The 27285-nt window shown below is 45.4% G+C and overlaps 1 protein-coding gene across 1 annotated transcript in view; it reads left to right on the plus strand.

Annotated features, from left to right (window-relative positions):
• Positions 1-15040: 15040 nt before the first annotated feature.
• SLC25A43 (solute carrier family 25 member 43) overlaps positions 15041-27285 on the plus strand; it is a gene marked incomplete at both ends in the record, with an annotated part of 34732 nt that continues 22487 nt past the window's right edge. The window contains 3 exons of the mRNA XM_082864685.1: positions 15041-15315; positions 21741-21982; positions 25704-25876. Coding sequence (XP_082720811.1) covers positions 15041-15315; positions 21741-21982; positions 25704-25876 — 690 coding nt within the window. The remainder of the gene's footprint in view (positions 15316-21740; positions 21983-25703; positions 25877-27285) is intronic.

Genomic DNA, 27285 nt, shown 5'->3' on the forward strand with positions numbered 1-27285 from the left:
TGGTCTGAGAAAGCAGAGGTAAGGTGGGGCTTTGGGACTGGATCATTTGCTACATGAAATGAAATGAGAACGTCATCCCAAGGGGTATGTGGGCCAAGGCCCAGCTGCTAAAACTTTCACTGGTAGTGAGTTGGGAGAATGCTCTGGTGAAAGACAATGTTCTGGCAGATGCAATGAAAAGAAGATGTGGATAACACTGTTTACAAGGACAGGGGAATTGGCTGGCTCTTATTAAATTGCATTGAAACCCTATGGAGGAATAATAGAACTGCTGAGGGCAACTAACATCAGAAAACTAAGTGTAAAAGCCAGGGTGCCTCTTTGGTAGCTCACAAAGAGGTCCTTACCTTCTTCAATGAGCGAGCAGAAAAATCTACAGACCAAACTTAGAACTTAATAATTAGAGTCACCAAGCTTCAAAGATGACTGAATGCTTATCCAAAGCAGATCTGTTATGCCAAGGTCAGGGCTCTAGTTGGGAAAACCCAGGATCCTGACAAATGGCATGAGAACATCTAAGTAGATGCCTCCAAAGATTTCTGGCTCCCCAGACTGCTCGGAATCCTCAGAGCGTGCGGAGGTAACCCATTCCTCCGTATTAAGGGCTAGCATTCACCCCACTTCTTTAGGGAAGACGGTAAAAAGGCCTCTCCCCTATAAGGCACAAGATCTGCCTTCACCTCTTCTCCTGGTTATCAGGCCAATAACTAGGGTATAACCCAGCCAGGGATGTACTGGACTTGGTAAGAAAGAAAAGGGTCTATATACACCAAAAGGGCTGCCAGACCTTGCCAACATATGCTGGAAGGAGCCAGAGAGATCCCATGGATTGGATTTCAAGGGTGTTTCAAGTTCTGGGTCCAGAACTTAAGACTGGATAAGGGAGGGTTTACTGACTTGGGAGCACTCTCAGGATACAGGTCTTAACACCTTGGCAAGGACCCTAGGGGTAGGTACAAACCCACTGTTATGGTGGCTCCTAGAAGCCTGGAGAAAGTGATGAACCACACTGAGCGAGGTTAAAATGCCTGAATTGCCACAGTACATGGTCAAGAAAGGAATTCAAAGGTTCAGAGAAGTAAGCATGCTGGAGTGGATATGTTACCTGAGGCCAGAAAACCCACCAGAGAGTAACGCGGCATGGGAGGACTCAGGAGACACACCACTGACCAAAGCCAAGAGGAATGCGCGGGTGAGAGGCAGGCCAGCATCGCCAAGAAGTTCTGCGGTGGCTCTTCTCTGCAGGCCAGGGGAGATGCTAGGAGAGGCAATCACAGAGTTGGGTTCATTAATAGAGGCCAAAGTAATAAGGACCGCAGCTTTGGCTGTGTTTAACTGCCCAAAGCCGGGAGGTCACAATAACTATAATGACTGGCAATGTCAGAGGGGCAGCCAAGAGAGTTTGACCCGCAGGGAGAGGATTACTAGAGTATGGCGCCCCTAGGGGCAAATAGACAGACAACCAATAAGGATGTTGTTTAATTATATAATTTTTAAAAAGCAGCAATAGAAAAGAGGCTGAGGGTTAACACCCCCCAGAAAAGCCATGATGCTCTGCCCAGTTCCTGGACCTGAGTCAGTTTTCAGACCCAGAACCCGCTGACTGAAGAAGTGGCCAGGTCCCCAGGAGGAAGGACACCGCATCACCATGGTAATTACAGACCATAATAATAGTTCCAGTCCTTCCCTAAAGGGATCTACGGCCATTTACTTAGGTGAGTGTATGCTGGGGAAAGGGGAGACATTTAGAGGACCGCTAGACATTGAATACCCAGAGATCTAAAGTGTCTCTCTAGGAAGGGGTTCCAGGTAATAAATAGGGAGGTAGAACACAAATTTGGATAAAAGATAGTTTGTAAATATAGGTGTATTCTCCTGGGATACAGGATTTAACACCCTGGCAAGGTCCCTGGAATATGGTACAAACACACCTTGAAGGTTGGATCCTAGAAGCATAGAAAACATGTTGGTTGATATTAACTTTGGGTAGAAATGCCTGAACTGCCATGACAGACAGTGGCTTAGAAGGCTCAGAGTGGACCCTGGGAGTGGATATGTTATGTGAGGCCAGAAGATCCACTGGAGGATTATGTTGCACATGAGGGCTCAGGGAACAAACACACTGTTCACCAAGGCCATGAGGAATGTGCTGGTGAGAGGGCGCCAACATCACTAAGAAGTTCATGTGCAGGCCACATGCAGGCCAGGGTGGATAGCAGGAGAGGCAAACACGGGACTGGTCTCATAACTAGCAATAGGGATGACAGGGCCTCTTCCGTCCAGGAAGGACCAGAAATTCACTCTCATGGAAAGGGACATTTATTCTGGGTGTGGTTTTGACTTTCCTGCCCACAGAAACTCAGCCAGCACCACAGTATCCAGGGACCTAAGGAGTGCCTGACTGTGCACACCATGGAATCTGACCAGGGACTTGCTTCAAAGGAAGTGTGGGAGTGTGCTTGTGACCACAGGACCCCCTGGCATGTTACCTTCCACACCATTCAGAAGCAGCTGACCTGATAAAGCAATGAATGGCCTGCTGAAGGTGCAGCTGAAGCACCAGCTCAGAAGCAATACTCTGCGAGGATGTGGTACCACCCTCCAGGATACAAAGTAAATGCTAATCAGAGACCTCTGTATAGCACCATCTCCCCCAGAGGAGAAGTACATGGGTGCAGGGACCAAGGAGTGGAAGCAGAAGTCACCACATCACAGTCATTCCCAATAACTTACTAGTAGGGAGACATTGTACTTTCAGTCCCCCATAATTTTGTGCTCTGCAGTGTAAGAGGTACTTGTCCTCGAAGAGGGCACACTCTTACCAGGGGCACAGCAAGAGTCCCACTGAACTATAAGCTGCCAGCAGTGCACTCTGGAGGCCAGAGGGGTGGGAGGTAGGAATCAAAAATACTCTGTTATAAGGAACTTGTACTACACATGAAGCAGTATGGTATTATTTGAAGGCGGACTTAGATTAGTTAAAAATGTATATTATAGGGAATTCCCTGGTGGTCCAGAGGTTAAGATCCTGCACTCCCAATGCAGGGGGCCCAGGTTCAACTCCTGGTCAGGGAACTAGATCCCACATGCCACAACTAAAGATCATGCATGCTGCAACTAAAGATCCCGCATGCCGCAGCAAAGATCCCACATGCAGCAACGAAGATCCCGCGTGCCACAACTAAGACCCAGCACGGCCAAATAAATAAGTAAATATGTTTTTAAAAAAGAGTAAGTTTTTAAAAATGTATATTATAAACTCTAGGGCAAGAATTATAGTTGGTACACTAACAGGAAAAAATAGATAAAGAAACACAAAAAGAAAAGAAAAGAATTGGCATACTGAGAGAGGAAATAAAATGGAATCATATAAAAAGCTCAATTAAAATCACAGAAGACAGAAAAAGAGGGTGGTGAGGAAACAGAGAACAAATGCAACAAATAGAAAACACTGACAAAGGTGGCAGATATTAATCCAACTATATCAATAATCACTTTAAATGTGAATGGTCTAACTGCACCAATTAAAAGACAGAAATTGTTGGAGTGGATAAAAAAACAAGACCCACTATATGTTGTCTATAGGAACCCACTTTAAACATAAAGACAGGTAGGTCAAAAATAAAAAGGATAGGAACTTCCCTGGTGGCGCAGTGGTTGAGAGTCCGCCTGCCAGTGCAGGGGACACGGGTTCAAGCCTGGTCCGGGAAGAACCCACATGCCATGGAGCAACTAAGCCCGTGTGCCACAACTGCTGAGCCTGCACTCTAGAGCCCGTGAGCCACAACTACTGAAGCCCGCATGCCTAGAGCCCGTGCCCCGCAACAAGAGAAGGCACCGCAATGAGAAGCCCACGCACCCCAAAGAAGAGTAGCCCCCGCTCATCGCAACTAGAGAAAGCCTGCGTACAGCAACGAAGACCCAACGCAGCCAAAAATAATAAACAAATAAAATAAAATAAAATTTAAAAAAATAAATAAATAATAAAATAAAATAAAAAGAATAGACACAAATATACCAAGAAAACACTAGCCAAAAGAAAGCTGAAGTTGCTACATTTCTATCAAAGTAGCTTTCAGAACAAGGAATACTATCAAGCATAAAGAGGAGCATTACATAATGATAAAGTGGCCAATTCCCAAGAAGAGATAACAATCCTAAATGTATATGCACCTAACAACAGAGCACCAAAATAGGTGAGGCAAGAACTGACAAAACTGAAAGGAGAAATGGATATACCCACTATCAGAATTGGGGACTTCAACATCCTTTTGCCAGTAATTGATAGATCAAGCAGACAGAAAATCAATATGAATATAGAGTGGAGAGTGGAGAAGGGAGAAGATGACAACCAGTGGAAGCCCTGAGACCAACTGCAGCAAGGTGTAATTCTTCCCATTAACCTCCTCTACTATGTTTCCCATAGAAAGAGAGGCTCACAGGAAAATTGTGCAGTTTTGGAGAAGAAAATCCAGGCAACACAAAGGGAAAACTGGGCAGGCATGGAGGTGCACGGCTTAGATCACTCTTCAAGAAAGAATTTGCCATATATCTGTAAGGAGTGAAGTTAGCTGACAGCCTCCAGCTGCAGCACCTTCCAAGATCAGCTGCAGCATTCTCGACAAGACCATGCTTTCCCTTGGAAGATTACAGCCAATGACGGAGCATGGCGGCAATACTAGGGCCTGGCCATTTCTGTCCAACTTTGGACTCTTCTAACAGGCCGTCTTTCCTCCAGAACTCTCCATTGGGTTGATCAAGATTTTGTCACATCTGCCTTGCAGCCTAAGTTATCTCTGCCCAATTCCCCTTCCTCCCCCAACACCTTCACATGTGTCAGATCTGCATTATGGTCTAAGGGTTTTCCTTGCCCAGTCTTCTTGCTCCCTGCCCTTTTAGCTTTCACAGGCATTATCCCCAGTCAACATCTTGTATTCTTTTTTTTTGTTTTGTGGTACGTGGGCCTCTCACTGTTGTGGCCTCTCCCGTCGCGGAGCACAGGCTCCGGACGCACAGGCTCAGCGGCCATGGCTCACGGGCCCAGCCGCTCCGCGGCATGTGGGATCTTCCCGGACCGGGGCACGAACCCGTGTCCCCTGCATCGGCAGGCGGACTCTCAACCACTGCGCCACCAGGGAAGCCCAACATCTTGTATTCTTAACTCCATATTAGCATCTGCTTCCTGGAGGATCCAAATTAGCACAATTAGCCATTCACCACTGGCATCCACTTTGAGAAATTCTGCAGAAGACACTTAATCAAGCATTTCAAGGGTCTCTTCATTATGATGAAAATGTTTTCAGCAAGTTCTTCAGTTGAATTCACAACTAGGTAATCTAGACAATGAAAATCATTTAATACCCCAAACTCACAATCTCCATCAAAGCATATGTGCTACAGCTACAGTTTTTGCAATCATTGCATTCAGTTTCTCTTGCATGGTACTACAATGATGAAGCTTGTCATAAAAGCATAAATTTGGGTTGTTCAAAGTCAATCCTAGCTATGCTTATGATCATTCAAATTGAAGGTTTTCTCCCCAGAAAGACACAGATTTTTCTTGTTTTTTTTTTTTTTTTTTTTGGCGGTATGCAGGCCACTCACTGTTGTGGCCTCTCCCGTTGCGGAGCACAGGCTCCGGACGCGCAGGCTCAGCGGCCATGGCTCACGGGCCCAGCCGCTCCGTGGCACGTGGGATCTTCCCAGACCGGGGCACGAACCCGTGTCCCCTGCATCGGCAGGCGGACTCTCAACCACTGCACCGCCAGGGAAGCCTCAGATTTTTCTTGAAACTCAAATAGTCAAGTGATGACTTTTCCTTATGAAAGTCAGTGACTTTCTTGAGCAAAAGTAGTCATTTATAGTCATTGCCCATCTCTTCATAAAGCTGAGGAAGAAAATCCTTAACATAACTGACAAGCATTAAGTGCTTCTCTTGAATCTCCATGTGTAGCTCAGGTAGAGAGAGGTTTCCTGTGGATAATAGTGTGTAGATAGATGTGTTAGTCAGGGTAGATTAGACTCTGCTGTGGTAACAAACCAACCCTGAAATTTCACTGACTTAACACAAAGATTTATTTCTCACTCACACAAAGTCCTATGAGATGGTTCCTGTCAAACAACTCTCCTAGATAGGTCTCCTCTAAGTGATGAACTCAGGGATCCAGGTTCCTTGCATTGTGCTCTGCCATCTCAAGTCCTTTGCTTCCAGCTGCGGCAACAGCAGAGAGTTTCAGCATGAAAAATTATGAAGGCTATTGGATGGGCCAGGCCTGGGAGTGGCAGTTATCAATCCCATCCACATTCCATTGGCCAGAACAAAACCACATGACCCCACTTGGCTAAAAGGAAAGCCAAGGGGAAATACAGACGAGCACATGGATATTGGCGTACAATCTCTTCCACGATAGAACTTTGCTTTTGGTGTAACAGCTTGAATACTTGAAACAAGGCCTCAAGTTGGATTTACTACAGTTTTAACACCTTTCATACTTTATCCTTATACGTCACTCCTAGTCTAAATTATTCTCATGATGTCCTTCCGTATCTCTGTTAATTGCATCACCATCCACCCATTTACTCAAGTCAAAAATTTAGAAGTTATCCTTGTTTCTTTTACATGAAGAGCAGAAAAAAGAGAGCCAAAGAGCCCAATGCAGGGGTGATTCCAAAGCAGCTTCCATGAATATTATGGTCTTATAGGAAGGCATATTCCTACAACGAAGATGGGTTGATCACATTTACCTGTAAAGAGTATCTATCCTAATATTCCCCTAACTTCTCATTCTAGTATGATAGCCCATTAATACTCCCCTAAAGGGAAGAGGGTGCCTTGAATATCTAATGTGAGTATTCAGGTCTGCTTAGCAGTCCTACTTCTCACAGTCAATTAAGAAACATTCTGATGCATATATCAGTGTCATATGACTCGGTTCATTCATTCATTCATATATTAAACAAATATTTAGTGAGTGCCTACTAGCCTATGCGTCATGGCACCATTCTAAGAGCCAGAAATATATAAGTATACAAAACAGACAAAACCCCTGCCCTCATGGAGTTTACATTCTAGTGGGCTAAAGGAAGACAGGTTTTTAGGGAAAACACATAGTATGTCAGATAGTGATAAATTCTACAGAGAAAAAGAAAGCAGAGAAGGGGGCAGTGGTGGGAATAGAAAGGCCTGTTAGGAGGAAATTCCAATAATGTAAGGGAGAGAGAATAAATTTTAAAGGGAAAAATGAGTGCCAGGCACAACTACAAGATTTTTGGCCTGAGTTACCAAAAAAAAAAAAGTTTCATTTACTGACATGGGGAAGACAAGGGGAGGGGCAGCTTTGGTGGGGAAAACCAGGGGTTTGGTTTGAGACACATTAGGCTTGAGATGCCCATTAGATGTCCAAGTGGAGCTATTAAGGAGGAACCTGGGTATGAGAATCTGGAGTTCAGGGGAGGATTACAAGCTGGAGATACATATTTGAGAGTCATCAGGACATAGATGGTATTTAAAGCCACAAGACTAGATGAGATCACCGTGGAAATCAGTTTAAACAGAGAAGAGGCTCAAGGACTGAGCCGAAGCACTCCAATATTTAGAGGCTGTGGAGATGAAGAAGAACCAGCAACGGAGACTGAGAAGGAGTGCCCAGTAGTTATCAAGAGTCAGCCCCCGGAATCAGCTTATTGCAGGGTACACCGACAACGTTGAATTTCTGGATCTGCAAAGCTAAGGAATAGATAGCAGGGACTCCCACCAAGGTACTACTGTCCTGGGAAATCTGGCTGATTAGTCAGTCAGCTTTTCCCTTGGCCATCTTTCAAAATGCAACAAACCTCATGCAAATTATATGCAAGATAGCAGCAGCATGGCAATATTGTGGGAGATATGGCTAGTCTCTGGTTGAGGATACTAAACACCAGAACCGTGCATGCCACACTTGCAGGAGGAGCTCAGCCCTGTGACCCTCCAACCAGGCTCTCAGGCCCAATCTTGGAGAGCTTCCAGAAGACACAATGAAAACCACTCCCAGTGCCCCAATGGCAAAGGGCTACACAGCTCATTGCAGCCAGCTGCTGCTACTTTCCTTGCTGCTGCCAACACCAGCTGATCTAGAAGGAACACTTTCCACGACAACAGCTGGACCCTACCAGCAGGTTAGGGTGAGGGTGAGGGTTAAATTAGTGTTCAGGTTGGATTAAGGTTAGAACTTCCCGTCTGTGATGGGCTAAATCCCAGTGGCCTTGAGCCTCTCCTCGGGATGTTCCCTCCACATCCTGCTGTAACTGAAACCTTGGCTGTCTGCTGACCCCTCTAAAGTGCAGGCTGTTTATTCTCTCATCTCCCCACAGCTAAATACCTTCGAGAGTGCCAAGGGGTGGAGCTGGAGCTCTCCTTGCTCCCCAAGGCCACTTCCTGATCTTCGCTCCTCCCCACTCTTGAGAAGTCTCTGGCTACTCCTTGACTCACACCATCCTGTGATTTCACCCTCTCCCCATCCTGCTGGTAGTCTTCTGTCACCTTCCTGGTCACTGCCCTCATTCATAAAGGCTTTAGTTCTTGACTGTCTGTCCTCTGTCCCAACTTCTCTCATCATTCTCAGTGATTTCGACATTCACACGGTCAACCACAAGCACCCTGGCCTCTTGTTTCCTCAATCTGTCCACTGCCAGTGACCACTGCCATTTTGCAGAGCACTTCACAATCTGGAGCAGCAGTATGGGGCCCTGGATCTTGAAGGTCCATGTACATCAATGCATTTTTTTCATTTACACATCCACACATGATTTCCAGAAGCTGACAAACCTTTAGCACAGGAATTATGTAAAGGCGCGTATAGTTTACTAGGAATTAGAATTATAAAAGAATTATCATTCTTTTCTGTTTTGTTTTCCATTGGACTCACCATGGGTCAGCGTTTACAAATGGGATGTTAAAGTTTAACAGTGGATGAAAATAAACCCCCAACAATACAAAAATACACACGCAAGAGGTTGTTCATTGTAACACTGTTTATAATTGCAAAATATTGGAAACCACCTAAATGTTCATTCCTAGGAGCACGGCTAAATAAACTATGGTACATCCATACAATAGAATACTATGTGGTTATAAATAAGAGCGACAACGATACCCATGAACTGAGTTGGAGTAACCCCTAGGATATAGTATACAGTGAAAAAAGCAAAGTACCAAAGTTATATCTATAGAATGTTACCTTTCATGTGATAAAAGGAGACATTTTCATGCAAGCACCTGTACACAAATGTTCATAGCAGCTTTATTCATAATAGCCAAAAACTGGAATCAGCCCAAATGTCTACCAATGGATAAGTGGGTGACCAAATTGTGGTACATCCACACAATGGAATATGACTCAGCAATAAAAAGGAAGAAACTAGTGATGAACACAACAACGTGGGTGAATCTCAAAGGCATCGTGCTGAGTGAAAGAAGCCGGTCTCAAAAGGTTACATGCTGTATGTTTTCATTTATATGACATTCTCGAAGGGCAAAACTATGAGAACAGAGAACAGATCAATGGCTGCCAGAGCTGGGGGTGGGGGAGGCCTTGACTACAGACAGGCAGCACAGGAGCATTCTGGGGGCTGATGGAGCAGCTCTGTATCCTGATTGTGAGGGTGGTCACACAGATCTATACATGCGTTAAAACTCATATAACTAACTCTACAACAAAACAAGGTAATTTTACTGTACATAAATGGCAAAAAGTGTAGAGGTGGAGCTGGTGATTAAAATGTGATGAGTTTAGGGAATTTCCTGGAAGTCCTGTGGTTAGGGCTCCACGCTTCCACTGCAGGGGGCACGGGTTCGATCCCTGGTCAGGGAACTAAGACCTCACATGCCATGTGGCCAAAATAAAAAAAAATGTGATGAGTTTAGCCCTAGGTCTTCAGATAGATATTAAAGGTGTATCATTTCATCACCTGGACCACCTCTTAGTGCTTTAAAAATACCAGCTGCAAAGAAACTAAAACTATTAGGTGACTACCATAAAAAGCCATTGTAATTTGAATTACCATAGCCTGGTAATGGGAGCAAATTAAATTCCATTATGTGAAATATGTATCCCCAACATAGTTCCTGATACAGAGTAAGTATTCAATAAACATTTGTGGAATGAATAAATGAGTGAGAAAACGAGAGAAGGAAAAGGCTCACACATTTTGATATGAACCCTTCCTGCCTCAACGTCATCAAAAACTTTGAAGCAGAATGGAAGGAGCTTCAAGCATTGCTTAAAGTTAAATACAGTGTGCCAAGGGAGAGAAATGCAAAAGCTATGGAAGCCACACTTTATAGTGTTATATTTAACTGTAAAGGTCAGAGCTGCTGAAGTCATTGTTGACACACTTGCCAAAACTGCTGCTCAAGACATGGTGAAAATGATGACTAGGGACAAGGAGTCTCTGTCAAATATCACAGTTCACTTTAGAATTACAGATGGGGCTGGAAATTTAAAATGGCAAGCATCCAATTTCTGACAAAGCTTATATTACTCACTGGGAATTGATAAATCTACCAATCTTGTGAATCAGTTAATCTTTTGCTATTTATCATATATGACCTAAATAAATAATTTCGTGAAGACATTATGTTCTGCTAATCTTTTCCAACTTGTAGAACTGAAGATTTCCTTCCTTCTTTCCTTTCTTTCTTCCTTCCTTCCTTCATCTAACTAATGTTTACTGAGCACTAACTATGTGCCAGCCAGTGTTCCAGGCACAGGGGACACAGCTGTGAACAAGAGACAACATCCCTTCCCTCATGGAGCTTACGTTCTGGTAGCTGGAAACAGACAATAAACCAAGAAAAGAAAAAGAGCAGTTAGGGATAAATGCTATACAGAGAATTGAAATGGGGCGATGTGGCAGAGTGAATGGGGGCTGTGTAGACTGGGTGGTCAGGCGAGCCCTCTAACAGGAGATAACAAGGAACCAGCTCTGCAAATATCTGAGGAAAGAAATTTCCAGAGAGAGCAGCTAGAACAGTGGTTCTCAAAAGGAATGGCACTGTCTCCTAGAGGGCATTTTGGACACTGGGGAGAGGGGAGCCAGAGTGATTGGGGTACCCTACTGGCATTTAATGGGCAGGGCAAGGATGTTGCATATCTGCAATGCACCAGACTGTCCTGCATCCTTCATGGCTTTCAAAGATCCCACCAGGCACCCATGTAGGTGGAAAAGCTGTTTCTAATTATCAGAGTTGAAAACTTAACTCTGCTTAACTCTAAAATACAAAACATTTTTCTCACAGTGTTTATGTACACAGAATTTCCCAAGAATGCAATCACCATGTAAATAGAAAGCAGATTGTATTTTGTTTCATTCAGAACTGCACCAAGAGTTGTTCAACATTTCAAAACCAACACCTCCCTCATGGCAAGGCAAATATCACCAGAAACACTGCAGCTAATGGGGATGTTTCAGGCAAAATTGATGATGGCGGAGAGATTTTTTTTTTAATGGATAATACATACCCGTGGTAAAAAGAAAAGAGGGGAAAAAGCAAACAGTACAAAAGGGCACACAGTCAAAAGTCAATCTCCCTTCCACCTCTGTTCCTACCTCTCCCAGTTTTCTTCCCTAGAGATAATCTGATTATCAGGGGTTTTTTTATATCCTTCCAATGGAATTATCTTTTTTCTTTAGAAGAGAGGAAGGGAGGGAGAGAGGGGGAAAATCCATACAAATGAATATTTGTCTGAGCATTAAAAAAAAAGATGAGGAAAGATGCACACAGCAGAGGGGGTATAGTTCAGTGGAAGAGCATCTGACTGCAGGAAAGATATAGGCGCGCGCGCGCGCGCACACACACACACACACACACACACACCAAGCTCTTAACGTTGGTTGCTCTAATGTTACCTCAGAGGATGCGCAGGGGGACTTAATTTTCTTTAATACACTTCTATACTGTTTTTCTTGGTATGACAGGTATATTCTACTTTTGCAATTTACAAAATTCCATAAGGTTAAAGAATAAAATACAAATTAAGAGAGCAGGAATCAACCAACATTGGCATAAATATAGCAAGATAAACTATAATCTTAGAAACATCAGCAAGTTAAACTAAGGTAATGTACTAACAGAAGATTTAACTCGGTGAGAAGAGAAACAAAAAGTGAGAGTTGGAGAATCAAAAACTGTGAGCATCTCCCAAGGCCTGATGAGGACGACAGGAGGCTGCCTACGGGCCTGAATCAGCCAGCCACCCTTTTTCCTCATATTACAATACTACTTCTAAGATTACTTTACTTACTGCCTCTTTCCTGTTTTTCTGTTTTCTTTTTTTCAGTTATCATAAATTTATCTTTTTTTTTTTTTTTTTTTTTTTGCGGCACGCGGACCTCTCACTGCTGCGGCCTCTCCCGCTGCGGAGCACAGGCTCCGGACGCGCAGGCTCAGCGGCCATGGCTCACGGGCCCAGCCGCTCCGCGGCATGTGGGATCCTCCCAAACCGGGGCACGAACCCGTGTACCCTGCATCGGCAGGCGGACTCTCAACCACTGCGCCACCAGGGAAGCCCATAAATTTATCTTTAACACAGCAGTCCAGTTTCACATCGTGTGCCTTTTACAAAGTTGGAGATCCTTAACTTACTATGTCCTTCACAGACTTTTCAACAAGTATGAAAAAGAGGCAATGAGATTAGCTTGAGGCTACAAATCACAATCCAAATATAGGACACCCTCAAGGACTGATTTATGTTTAAGATCAACCTACATAATATTCCCAATGCTTAGCAAATGAATGAGACTCTGGCTGAGTAAAATATGAACAAACCTCGTTACGTTAGCACATTATCATGCAAAGACAGAAGGCAGCAAATAAATACTTTGCTGTTACTCATTTTACTGTGCAAGGTTCCTGTTGTGAAAAATTACTTTCGACGTTAAAATATACCATCAACTCACGATCTCTCCTGGCCCACAGCTGTGAAGACTAAACTGGTTCTTCCTGCCTCTGGCTCACTTGAACATCTTATTCCTGCTGAAGACAAAAAGAACAGCAGTGCTAAAGAAAAGGGTATACCTGGTTCCCAAGGTGGATGCAATTGAAGGCTTACACAAGTTGCCTTCAAACCAAACAAAACCAATACAACCCAGTTGAGCCAATCTCCATACAATGGGGTTATTGCATCAACTGTTCCATTCCCAGGGCAGAGCTCCCTGAAGGACCTTTAGGATCTAGTCCTGTTGTCCAACAGAGTGCTTTAGGACAGAACTGGTAACTGAAGGTTCCCTTACTGTAGTCCCCACATTCTAATTCGAACCCTCTTAAAGTCCAGTGTCGGGCTTCCCTGGTGGTGCAGTGGTCTTTAGAGTCATCAACCTACTTTCTCCAACCTCCCACAGCCATGAAATTAGCTTACAGCAAGACAGGCGAATTCACAAAACAAGAAAAATAAGCATCCCCAGTGGTTGAGAGCAGAGCAAGGCTTCTGTAACTAGAACAAGTCCTCTTTTTCCATTTCTTTTTTATTTTATTGAAGTATAGTTGGTTTACAATGTTGTGTTAATTTCTGCTATACAGCAAAGTGATTCAGTTATATACATATATACATTCTTTTTCATATTCTTTTCCATTATGGTTTATCACAGGATACTGAATATAGTTCCCTGTGCTATACAGTAGGAACTTATTGTTTATCCATTCTATATATGATAGTTTGCATCTGCCAATCCCAGTCTCCCAAACCCATCCCTCCCCCACTCCCCATACCCCTTGGCAACCACAAGTATATTCTCTGCCTGTTTGTCTCATAAATAGGTAGAACAAGTCCTCTTGATCTAGACCCTGCAATGCCGTTTAGAAAAGGATCCTTTATCATCATGTGTGTTAGTAAATGTAGAAAGTAACTATACAAGCCTAAAAGCAACTGTGTACCTGGGATGTCTTCTACTAATGGACTGCTAGACTGCCTTTTCACTATTATTACTGATATGGCTTTTTAAGAAGAGAAAACAGGGAGAAGTTTGGAATTTTTTAACTTATCAAAATCCTTCTTAGACTCTGGCCAAGTCACTCCTAACCCTTCTTTGCCTCTGTTGTCCCCTTAGCTCGCAGAACCACTGAAAATGGTTGAGAGACACTCTACAGTCGCCGTGGACGTGTTAGTGTAGCTGGTAGTGGATGTTGGCATAAAATCGACCTAGATTTGAATCCTGATGGTGTCTAGCAGCTGTGCCTAGAGCAAGTCAATCTCTCTGTCTTGGTCTCCTCTTCTGTAAAATAACATCTAATCATGGCTAGCACATCTGTAGTGTTACCTGCCTCATTTTTCATTTAATACTTACAACAACCCCTAGAGGAAGAAATTATAGACGAAGCAACTGTGGCACAGAGAGGTTGAGTGACTTCCCCAAGGTCACACAGCTGGTAAACTGCAGAGCCAAGATTCTAACGCATGTTGGAGTCCAGGCCCTAACCACCACACCTACAGCCTCTCCAACTGAGAGCAATAAATGAGGACACACCTACTAAGGGCTGTTTTGAGGATTAAAGGAGTAAATGTATGAAAAGCCTAATTCAAGTGTCTGATATCGTGTGTATGTTAAAGAAGGTTTTTTTCCTTCTGCACTGGGAAATCCGTAAGGCTTTTTCCTGGGGCAGAAAAAAAGGTTGGAGGGATGAGAACAGAGGCGAGGGGAGGAAGGGGGCGAGGTGGAACGTGGAAAGGAAAAAAGGCGGTGGAGGGGGCACTGAATAATCAGGACGTAAGAAGTGGAGCGGGCTAGGCCTTGAGAGAACGCGGTGACTCCTTCTCAACTGCAAACAGAAACCTACCGGCCAAAGAGCAGACATTAAACCGGCGCGGCCTCAGCCCAGAGCTGGCATCCTCAACCCCGCCCCGGCCCCAGGCCGGCTCGGCCAGGGCGCGGACCGGCTTCCCTTCCGGGCCGCGGGTCAGCCCTACGCCGGGCGGAGCCTGGCCCGCCCCCCGCACCGGAGCCCGGGAGCCCCAGGCCCGAGCCACGCGATCTGCTGGCCGCCCGGGGCTCGGGTCGGGGACGCGCGATGGCGACTTGGCGGCGGGACGGCCGGCTGACGGGCAGCCAGCGGCTGCTGTGCGCGGGGTTGGCGGGGACGCTCAGCCTCAGCCTCACCGCGCCGCTGGAGCTCGCCACCGTGCTGGCCCAGGTCGGCGTCGTGCGCGGCCGCGCCCGGGGGCCGTGGGGCGCGGGGCTTCGCGTCTGGCGGGCCGAGGGGCCCCGCGCCCTGTGGAAGGGGAACGCGGTGGCCTGCCTGCGCCTCTTCCCCTGCAGCGCCGTTCAACTGGCCGCCTACCGCAAGTAAGAGCCGGGCACGGGCGGCGTGGGCGGGGCCCGGGGCCCGGGAGGCCGCCGCCGGGGGTCCCGCGGCCCGACGCCGCCCGGGTGCCCGGGATCCGGCCAGCGGCGCGCCACAGCCCCCTTCCGGAGCGCGTGGGAGCCCCTCGGGCCAGAAGGCAACCTCTCCGGCCTCCAAAGCGCAGCCCCCACCTTTTCCTTTTCACCTTTTCTTGGGATTCCTGCCCCGCCGGGTGCAGTTTTGTGGGGACGCAGCTCTGGCCCGGAGAGGCTGACCGGGTTGGCCGGGCGAGGAGGTGGAAGGGGGCCAAAGGAGATTTGGAGGGAAGGAGTGAAGAGATCTCCGGAGAGATAGCCCCTAATCCTTCCCACCATCCGCCAACTTGGAAATTTTGCTTTGGCTGGCTTGGGAGAGAGACCCTTTTGAAGATGCGTGTATGGAAGTGTGTCAGAGCCCCCAGAAGAACGTGCTTGGTAGGGGCACAGGGCCCAATCCACTGCGACAAAAAGGCCACGGAGTTCGGCGCTCCCCACCCCCCAAGAAACTGGACTTTAGGGTCCTACAGAGGCTGCAGCTTCCCCTCCCCAAACTGCAAGCAGCTCCAACCTCGCTGCGCCCTGGACTCCTCCTTTGGGCTTTTAACACCTCCCCCCAAAACAGCTGCATTTTAGGAAAACATCTAAAGAGGTAATGCCAGATGACTCTTAAAGCTCCCTCGAGCTCAGAGATACCTGCATTTTAACTGGAAACAAAGTCTAAAAGAATGAAGCGATAATGGTGCAATTTCAGGTAGTTCTGCAGCTGGGGGGATGTTCCCCGTGTTCCTCGTTCGCTGGGCACACTACCAACTCGGAAGACTGGCCTTGGCTCAGAATTAGAGAAACACAGCCCACAGTCTTGACCACGTAGGTCGGCCTTGGAGGCTAACAGTCAAAGCATTTTGCCTTTGGCTCTGGGAGGCCAGAGCTGGCAGTCTCACCTGACAGCTGACAAACAAGCCCGATGGAATCTTCCTTATCACTGAGTCCTCGAGGCCAGTGCACATTTCACCTGTACCTGGGAATAGAGTTGCCTTCTCTTTCTCTAGGAAGGGAGGGTAGTGAGATCGTGGGGCATTTCTGTCAAGGCTCTCTTTCTTCCCCAGCCCCCTTTCCCTCAGCAACATCTGGCTTGCAGTCTGTAAACAGTTCTCCTCTGAATTTTAATGACTCAGTTTCTCCCCACTTCACTCTGCTCTCCATAAAGTATGGAACTCCTCCTTTGGAATGTGTACCAAGGGGAGGGAAGCAGAACTTCAAAGGCTGGTTTAAGTACTGTGGCTTTGCTGCTAACCATCTAGAATATATACAGTCATCCCTCCGTATCCGGAAGGGCATTGGTTCCAGGACACGGCCCCCCAACCAAAATCCCCAGATGCTCAAATCTCTTACAGGAAATGGAGTAGTATTTGCATGTAACCTATACAGTCGTCCTGTACACTTTAAATCATCTCTAGATTGCTTATAATACCTAATACAATGTAAGTACTATATAAATCGCTGTAAATACAATGTAAATGCTATGCAAATAGTTGCCAATGTGCAGCAAATTCAAATTTTGCTTTTTGGAACTTTCTGGAATTTTTTTTCTGAATATTTTCAATCTACAGTTAGTTGTGGAACCCACAGATACGGAGGGCTGACTTCATCTCATTGGATTTTTAACAGCTTTACTGAGATATCATCGACATAAAAATTGTATGTTTAAGGTGTACAACTTGATGTTTTGATATATGTATACATTGTGAAATGATCACCACAATCAAGCTAATTAACGTATCCATCACCTCTACCTAGTTACCATTTCCTGTGTGTGTGTGTGTGTGTGTGTGTGTAAATCGTTGGATTTTTACGACACCTGCCTCCTGCCCTGTAAGGTCCACAGGGCACGAAGTATTATGCCCACTTTCCAGATGCACAGTTGGGCTCAGATTGGCCACACCACTCATCAGTGACAGAGCTGAGCTCCACCACCTGGCCTTCTGACTCCAATGCCCATGCCCTGTTACTTCCTGCTGCCTTTCTCTCTGCCTTCATTAAGTGATCACAGTGTGCATGATGCTGGGGACAACGCAAGATGAAAGGGGCATGGTCCCTGTGCCCCAGAGCTTACAGAGCAAAAGAATAAGACTAGTGTGTCCATAGCATGTGATTGCTAAGGTTAAAGTGCTATAGCAATTCACACCTCTGATGACGGAGGAGGAGGAGAAGATGTGAAGATGTCACAGTGGAGAAAAACCACCGGAGTTTGGTGTTGGGAGAATGAGTAGGAGTTTTCCATCAAAGATGGGGAGAAAGATACTGCAGAAAATGCCACAAGCAAAGGCACAGAGGTGGGAAGGCATGCAGCGTGACTGGAGCATAAGGTGTGTCTCTGGCTGTAATGGGAAATACAGCCAGAAAAGCAGGTTGGAATGAGATCTTGGAGGGCCAGATTAAGGAGTTTGGACTTTACTTGGAATGCAAGGGTAGCTGTGGGGGATTTTTGATGGGGGAGTGCTGTGATTAAAGCAATTCAACAGGAGTTGTCACCTGGTAGCAGTGGAGGACGGCTAAAGAGGAGGAAGGGTGGGGGGTGGCAGGACCACCCGTCGCACTAGTCCATGTGGCGGCTGAAGGCACCTGAAATAGGCTGATGACAGTGGGAGTGGAGAAGAGGAGATGTGTGGGAGAGGAAGAACAGATAGTTACCCAGGCTAGGTTTGCTAATAATTTTTTCCTGCAAGATTAGTTTCTTTCTGGAAATTCAAAAGAAATATTTCAGTGATAGACAGCAAAGTGGTTGATTAATCATGGTGCCAGCCTTCCTACATAAAGACAAGACCTTGGGGCCATCATTATACTGATTAATCTCTACCCTCCTGACCAGGACTTTGCAAAACGGTTGGTTGGGGGTAATGGTACAGCCTATGATTATGGGTTTGAACTAAGCATAAACCTCCAGAATGTTCAGAAAATGGAGTGGTTCAGTGACTTGTCCACAAACGCAATTAATGGCAGAGCTGGAGCTTGAAACCAGGTCTTCTAGCTCCTTAGTGCAGGGCTCGGCCCAACATTGTGATGCTGAAGTGTCTCCTTACTTGGATTTACAGTTAAAAGAATCCACTCAGTAGAGTCTATTAGGAGCTAGGTCCTTGTGCTAAACAAATAAAACCTAACACAATGGATGGCTTTCAAATATATCATATAGTAGACCTTCACCCAACTTTATGCCACAACTGTTTGTGTAGCTGTATAAACATTGGTTTGGGTCCCTGAAACTGCTCATAACCAACACCATTTCCTTATTTTGTAATCGATTCATGAGCTTGTGTTTGCCTGCTAACTTGTGTTAGGTTGAAGTGTTGGCAGTTCTACCTACATACATCCAGGGTGTGTGTAATATCCATGTGCCTGAAAGGAAGGGGTTACTGCTGCTCACCAGCTTATCCAGTTTCGCTGGAACAAGCTGCTGTGCAGTGTGTAGGAGTGGGAGGAAGAGCAGAAAGGGGAACACTGCTGCCCCACCCAGTCAGACAAGCACTTAAGATGTGGGGACCAGGATGATGTAATCGATGGCCTATCAGGGGTGCCCTGCCTTGACTCTGATTGTAAGAGGAACGATTTGTAGTCTTTGTCTCCGTATAGTAAAAGTCTGAGAGGAAGGACTTGCTTTGGTTCTTCTTTTTAATTTTGTATATTTGATAGCAAGACCCTACATTATAAAACAAACTCATAGAAGACAGAACTCCTCGTCCTCGTTCATCAAGTCATTCAGAGGACCAAGGGCCGAATGCCTCTCTTGTTGCCCCATCAGTCATCTCTTTGGCAGGGCTGTTGAACTCTCTTCAGATCTATGCTGAATGCTAGCGCAGTGTCTGGCAGTGTGGATGTTCGGTGACTGGGGAATGGATGCATTAACGCCCTGGGAGTGGCGAGCGGGATGGGGAATAAGGAGGAGGCAATGAGAATGAATGGTGTTTCTTTTGGCATTCAAACTCCTGCTTCTTCTAGATGGTTCCCGCTTGCTGCAGACCACCCCTCCAGCCAAGCATTTCCACTTCCTGTCTCCCCTCCCCTGGCTAAGGTTCCGCTGCCACTTATTGGCCAGGGGAGGGAGGAGGGAGGATCGAGGGAGTGTGCAGGCAGCGAAACCGAGGCAGACGGAAGGCCCACTGGTGAATGCCAGCTTAGTTACCTGCATCTTTAAAAGGTTGCTAGTTCACTCAAATGACTGTTTCAGCTGGTACAGTTAAGGTAGGGTGACAGAATGAAGTCCAGACTTTCCTACAGCTTGAAGGAGACGTTTTTAATCGACCAGTGTTTACTTGGGAGAAAAGGAGCGGTCCTAGAACCCCTTCAGTGGTTTCACCTGAACTCTGGCTCCTCTTGTTTATCAGAGAGGGGGCCCTGGCCTGCTGCCAAAGTGAAAAAGCAGGAAATACACAGCTTCACTGGAGCTTGGAAAGCCAAAGAACTGGGGATGCTCTCATTTTTAAAAAGATACAATGCTTTTATTTTAGCCTAGCTCTGTTCACTTTCTTTTTATTCAGATCCTTGCTATCCCTCTCCCTCTCCCTCTCCCCACCCTCCGACAGAAAATATTATTTTTCCTGGTTTCCAAGCCCTTTGTTTTATTTTGTCCTCATCAGCAAGAATGAGTAAAATTCCTTTGCTTCCTGGCCAGGGAACATGCACCAAGTAAAAGGCCCCTTAGAACAATTTCTGCCAAGGTAGGCCCTCATGCCTGGGGATGCACTGCTTCCAGAAAGAGGGATTGTAACAGAGTGGCTTTCTATTCTGCATTTAGAAAAGTCCACCCAAAGCCATTTCTTTACTAAATTGTGAAACTGCAGAGAAACACAAAGAATAGTCTAGCAAACATTCATATACCCACCATGCAGAATTGACAGCATGAAAGATAATTAGTTTAAAAGATACTTCAAGTATCTTTTTTTTACACAAGAAGTAAAATATTACAGATAAAGCTGAAATTCCCTTCATTCTGATTCCCAGTCCCATCCACTCTCCACCTTCCTGGGGGTCTATTTTATACTTTTTTATATGTGTCTATATCTATCCATGATTGGTGTAATATATGGTTTTGTGGATGTGTTTCTTAATTTAAGTGTAGTCAGCCCTCTGTATCTTCGGGTTCTGCATCCAGGGATTCAACCAACCACAGATTGGAAATACTTGGGGGAAAAAATTCCAGAAAGTTCCAAACAGCAAAACTTGAATTTGCCACACTCCAGCAACTATTTACATAGCATTTACATTGTACTAGGAATTATAAGTAATCTAGAGATGATTTAAAGCATACGAGAGGACAAATAGTATACCATTTTATATGAGCGACTTGAGCACCTGCAGATTTTGGTATCCGTAGGGGGTCCTGAAACCTGTGGATATACAGAGATGGCTGCAAATGGTTATCATACACCATAGGTCACTCTACAACTTGCTATTTTCACTCAGCTTTATGCTTTTACTATTTATCCGTGTAAATACATAGTTCTAAGCACATTCATTTTAACTAAAGTATCATTGTATCGCTGTTCTACAATTTATCCATTCCCCAACAGATAGACATTTAGATGGTTCGATTTCACTTACAAACAACGCTGTATGTGTCTTCATATGTACCCGTGCAAGAGTTTCTCTAGGATATGCACCTAGAAATGGAATTGCTGGGGTGAAAGTAGGCATTTTTCCAATTTTACTAGATACTGCAAAGTGACCTACCAATTTACACTTCTCACAGCAGTGGGTGAGCATTCCTGTTTCCACACTTTCTCACCATCACTTGATATTATCAGACTTTTTCATCTTTGCCAGTCTGCTGGTTGAGAAGTGGTATTGTGTTATTGTTCTTATTTGTTATTTCCCTGACAGTTGGTGGGGTGGTACATCTTCTCTTATAATTATTAAACCAATATATTTTTAAAAACTCTATGACTAGGGATGCTCAAAGTCATCGTTTCAAGCAATTTCATTTACGTTGCAACAGAATCAAAGGAGCACATTCCAGTTCCGTATTTACCAAGTATTTCTGTTCATTTACACCCCACAGGCAAGCCAGGGTTGACAGTTATGCAGATAAAAGGGGGAAATGCTTGAAATGAAGTGAGGACTTAGGGTAGATAGAAATAAGAGGGTTAGGTATCTCTTCCTTATAGATGTTATATAAACTATAACAGCTAATTTTCTATAACTAGAATTATATTCATTACTATGAGCATAATTGAATGTGTAGAATTGAATGTGTTATTCATTAATCCTAATACATTAGTAATTTTCATTTTGTAAAGCATTTCCAAATGCAGGGAAATGGTGCAATAAGTAGCATCGAGCACTCTAGCACAATCCGTGGCTGATTCCCTTGGGCTTTTCTCCCTATTTTCTCCCAGGTTTGTTGTGCTGTTCACGGATGACCTGGGCCACATCTCCCAGTGGAGGTCCATCATGGCTGGGAGTCTTGCGGGCATGGTTTCCACCATCGTGACATATCCTACAGACCTCATCAAAACCCGGTTAATTGTGCAGAACATGCTGGAACCATCTTACAGGGGGATCCTCCACGCTTTTTCTACTATTTATCAACAGGAAGGGTTCCTGGCCCTTTATCGAGGGGTTTCCCTTACTATTTTAGGTAAGATGGAACTTTTCACCTTGTCCAAGAAAAGACTGTGTTCTTTGATACATGCAAATGACTTGTATACCTTTGTTTGTAACCAGTTAAATCCATTTTACTGAGTTCAAGGGATATATATATATATATATATATATATATATATGAGTGTATTGTATACCTTTGTTTGTAACCAGTTAAATCCATTTAACCGAGTTCAAGGTCATATGGATTCAATCCACACAGAGTCCATTAGCTTCATTCTATTCCATAGCCATATACCCCACTCCTAACTCTGGTCTGTTATATCCCAGGGAGGGAGTAGGACAGAGTGCATGTGGCTCAGCACAAATTGATAAGAAGACAGTCCCACACACTCCCCATCTGACTGCAGCAAAGAGTCTCTGCGTGCATCGGTACACGTATGAACACAACCAGCGTAGCAACTGTAGCTTCTGTGTTCTTTGGAACCTTTGCCAGGGCTACAGGTCACCAGGACCCCCAATTGCCAGTCCAGTAGACTTTTGCCTTTTATCTGACCTTTGCTGCAGCATTTGATGAGATCGATCACTCTACTCTGGAAACTTGGCTTCTAGGACCCCACTGTCTCCTAGATGGCTTTCCCACCTCTCTGCAGCTCTTTCTTATCTGGCTCATCTGACGATGCCAGCCCCCTGTGTGTCACTATCCCCCAGCTCCTGCCTTAGCTTTCTTCTCACCCTCCATACCCTCCCTGGGTGGCCTCATCTAAACTAGTGGCTTGAACAAGCATCATTATACTCTAATGACTCCCAATCTCATCTCTATAATAACAACGACTAACATCTATTGCAGTTTACTATGTGCCAGGCACTGTGCTAAATGGTTTGCGTACAGTTCCTCATTTAAGCCTCATTTTACAGATGAAATAGATGCTTGGGGAAGCTAAGTGACTTGCCCAAGGTCACAGATAGAAAGTGGAAGAATCTAGCAATATAACCCCAGAGCCCTCTCTCTTAACCACTGGCTACTACCACTTCCCAATGGCAGTACAAATGCCTGCTATTGGACACCCTCACCTGATGCTCCCTTGGCTTACTGAAGTCAAGAGTAAAGCTGATGGCCTCGTTAGTTGCACACCTGCCCCCCTCCTGTGTTCCCTAATGAACGAGACCGCCTTTCTTTCATCCAGTGGCCCAAGCCAGAAGAAACCTAGAAGCACTTCAACTTCAACTCCTCCTCTCACTCCACTCCCACTTCAGCCACTAGTGTTGTCAATTTCACCTCTTTTAACTCTCAAGTCTGCCCCCTTCTCCATCCCCATCTTCTCTGCCATAGGTCACACTCTCATCATCATCTTTCCTGCAGACACTTATGAGAGGCTCCTACCTAGTCCCAGTCTTGGGTCTCTGCTGCCCTAGTCCGCCCTGTGCCCTGCTGCCAGGGTGTGATGATCTTTCTAAGTGCAAGTTGATCATTTCACCAACCTCTTTCCACTGCCCTCCTTAAAAGCCTTCACTGACTCCTGTGAGCTACAGGGAAAAGCCCAGATTCCTTGTGGCATACTAGATCCTTCAGACCTGGCCCTGCCAGCCCCTCCTACCTCATCTCCTGTCACGTTCTACCTGCACTCCTGCTTTGGCCATCTAGAAATACTTGCATTTCTTGGAAACACCACTCTCTTTGTACATGCTGTTCCCTCTGCCTGCTCTCCCAATGTCTGATGAACTCCTACTCATTCCTCAACACCCAGTTGAAAAGTTCTCTCTTCTGTGAAGTCCTCCTTGATTCCCCCAGGCAAAATTAATCCCTCTGATCCTTGTGTACCTAAAGCACTTTGTATAGCCCCCTTACTATGGCATATGTCATCTGTCTGTCTCTCCCACTAGATGGTGAGCATCTCCAGGAATTAGCCTACTTACACCTCTGTATATTCCTGGCACCTGGCATAGGGCCCATCACATAGCATAAGCTCCACAGATGTTTTCTGAATGAAGGAAAATGTAGGGTTGGTGCGTCATTTTTAATGTGTTTATTAAATAAATATTACATTTTTCTAAAGATGAGCAACCCCACTGGTGTTAGCCCCTCTTTTAAATCTCATTTTGAGGGAGAAATTTAGTCCCTGCGTAAACTTCAGATTGCTCGCAAAGTCTCTGTAAGTTTCAAGGTGCCAACTACTGCACTACTTCCTCATCTTTTCCTAGAAAGGTGAGGCTGCCATACAGTGCAGGGTACACACTGAGCCCTGATATGGCCACATCTCATACTACCTCACTCTTCAGGTTTCACAGAATGTCTCCTTCTCAGCTAGAGATCAGGTCCCCGCTAGTCTCCAAAACTTGATTAAGTACTGCCCACTAACTTTTTTTTTCATGGGAGTGAATTTTTTCCCCAACACTCTATTTTTTTAAATTCAAACACCCAGAAAAGTTAAGAGAATTGGAAACAGCCTGGATAAACAACAAGGTCCTACTATATATAGCACAGGGAACTATATTCAATATCCTGTAAAAAACCATAATGGAAATGAATATGAAAAAGAATATATATGTATCACTGAATCACTTTGCTGTACAGCAGAAACTCACACAACATTGTAAATCAACTATACTCCAATAAAATAAATTTTTAAAAAAAGAATTGGAGGGGCGTCCCTGGTGGCGGAGTGGTTGAGAATCCACCTGCCAATGCAGGGGACACGGATTCGAGCCCTGGTCCGGGTAGATCCCACATGCCACGGAGCAACTAAGCCCGTGCGCCACAGCTACTGAGCCTGCACTCTAGAGCCTGCGAGCCACAACTACTGAAGCCTGCGTGCCTAGAGCCCCTGCTCCGCAACAAGGGAAGCCACCGCAATGAGAAGCCCATGCACCGCAACGAAGAGTGGCCCCTGTTCGCCGCAACTAGGGAAAAGCCTGCGAGTAGCAACAAAGACCCAACACAGCCAATAATTAATTAATTAATTAAAAAAATAAATTTAAAATTAAATTAATTTTAAAAAATTAAACATTCCCATGTTTAATTTTTATTAAATTTTTAATAAAAACTTAAATTTTAATTAAATTTTAATTAAAAATTAAACATGGGAAACACCCATGTAGCCACCATGTACCCGCTCCTTCAATTAATGTTTTGCTTTATCTGTCCCTCTAACCATTCATCAGTCATATATTTTTTGATGATTTCCATGTAAGTTGCAAACATCAATACACTTCACCCCTCAACCCTTCAACATGCATATCATTAACTAGAGTTCAATATTTGTTTATGGCTCTTTTAAAAGTAAAATCGACATAGAGTACACAAATATTTAGGGAATCTTTTTTTTTTTTTTTTTTTTTTTGCTGTACGTGGGCCTCTCACTGTTGTGGCCTCTCCCGTTGCGGAGCACAGGCTCCGGACTTGCAGGCTCAGCAGCCATGTCTCACGGGTGCAGCCACTCCGCGACATGTGGGATCTTCCCGTACTGGGGCTCGAACCCGTGTCCCCTGCATCGGCAGGCGGACTCTCAACCAACTGCGCCACCAGGGAAGCCCTAGGGAATCTTTTGATGCATGCATTTTGATCAATGACACAACCCGTATCAAAATATAGCACGTTATCATCACCCAAGAGAGTGCTTGCTGCTTCGGTTGGAGTGACTTGTTTAACAAGCCCAGAGCCGGTCCTGTTTACTTTCCCTGGATTCCCCACAGGCATTTATGTTCTCAAGCCAGTGTTTCCTGAGACATCACAGCCTCTCCCTGGCCTTGTTTTTCAGGTGCTCTCCCTTTCTCTGCCGGCTCCCTTCTAGTTTACATGAACCTGGAGAAAATCTGGAATGGACCCCGAGATCGGTTCTCTCTCCTCCAGAACTTCGCCAATGTCTGCCTGGCTGCCGCGGTGACCCAGACACTCTCCTTTCCCTTCGACACGGTGAAGAGAAAGATGCAGGTGAAGAGTTATGTTTGGGGGGCTTTGTGGGTATGCGGGAGGGATGGCTTGCAGTGTTTGTGGGTGGGTAACAACAGCAAAGAACATGGAGCCTGAGCGATGCCAGGTTTCCAAGGAGCTCGTGACTGCTCATACAAACACTCTGCAAACCCTCACTCCGTGGCATTTCTGCTGCTAACCTCAGGGCAATGGACTCGAGCCCAAGCCGCCTCCCCATTCCCATCCTCTGCTTTTTAGTCTTGTATAAAGCACTTTTCTTTCCTTTCTTCATAGCTGCCACTGCCCGTTACATCAAGGCGGCCTCCACAGTGAGGACAGGGCACCCCTGCCTTCATAGCCTCTCCATACTTCAGTGAAACAGATGGAAAGAACCAAAATAAGCCAGGAATTATCAATAGCAAGGGGCCAGTAGTCCCTGATTCCCCTGCTGAGGCAGTAACTGCATTTGAAATGGGCCGGTGTCTTAGTGGGATTGGCCCTACATTTTCCTAATTGTTACCTAGGAAAACTCACAGACCACAGAGACAAAAGCCTGATATCTGAGGTCTCAAAGAGAGGAATTGGCTTAGCCTAGAATCAGCCGATTTTGATCAAAGAAAAAATCAGAGTAGTCCAAGTAAGGTTGGGGGTTACAGGCAGGTCCACACAGGGCAGGGGTGGGAGTCGGTGGACTCAGAATCAAGCAAGGCTTCGCGTCTGCCCTGAACCCTGCTCACTCTCCACCAGCCTCCCTTCAGACTCCACATCCATAGGCTTGCCTGCCTCCCTGGCCTCTTCCGGGCAAATCTTGATTTATACAATCGATGTACTCCTGAAGAGCTGCTTGGATATTAATTTGGGGGAGTTGAATCCAATTTTAAATGATCAGTCCCCACTGAGTTTGTTTTTCCCCATGTCTCTAACTTGTCCCTCTGCTATCTCAGTGCCCACCCCCGCCCCGGCTTCCCCATGTGGTTTTCTTTGCCAGGCCAGGCCAGGCCTCACTTACCTCAGCACTAAAAAGCCCGCAAGTACTTATCTCAACCTATAAAGAAAAGCTGCCTCAGAACAATACACATCACAATTACACCCAATTCTGCTGCTCCAATCCATCAAACTTTTCATCCGTCTGGGTTGCGTTCCTTTCCTGTCCTTTGTCCAAACACATTTTTTAAATTGTCACGTTATTGTAAGTTTAACGTAGATGCAAGTTTAAAACCTGCTTAGTGCATGCCCATTTATAAAAGCCATTATTCCTAATTTTAAGAGTAATGTACATACGCTTAAAAATGGTTAAAATGGTCAATTTTATGATGTGTGTTTTACCACAATTAAAAAATAAGGAGGGCTTCCCTGGTGGCGCAGTGGTTGAGAGTCCGCCTGCCGATGCAGGGGACGTGGGTTCGTGCCCCGGTCTGGGAAGATCCCAC

This window comes from Leucopleurus acutus, assembly GCF_964270905.1.
Source record: "Leucopleurus acutus genome assembly, chromosome: X".
NCBI lineage: Eukaryota > Metazoa > Chordata > Mammalia > Artiodactyla > Delphinidae > Leucopleurus > Leucopleurus acutus.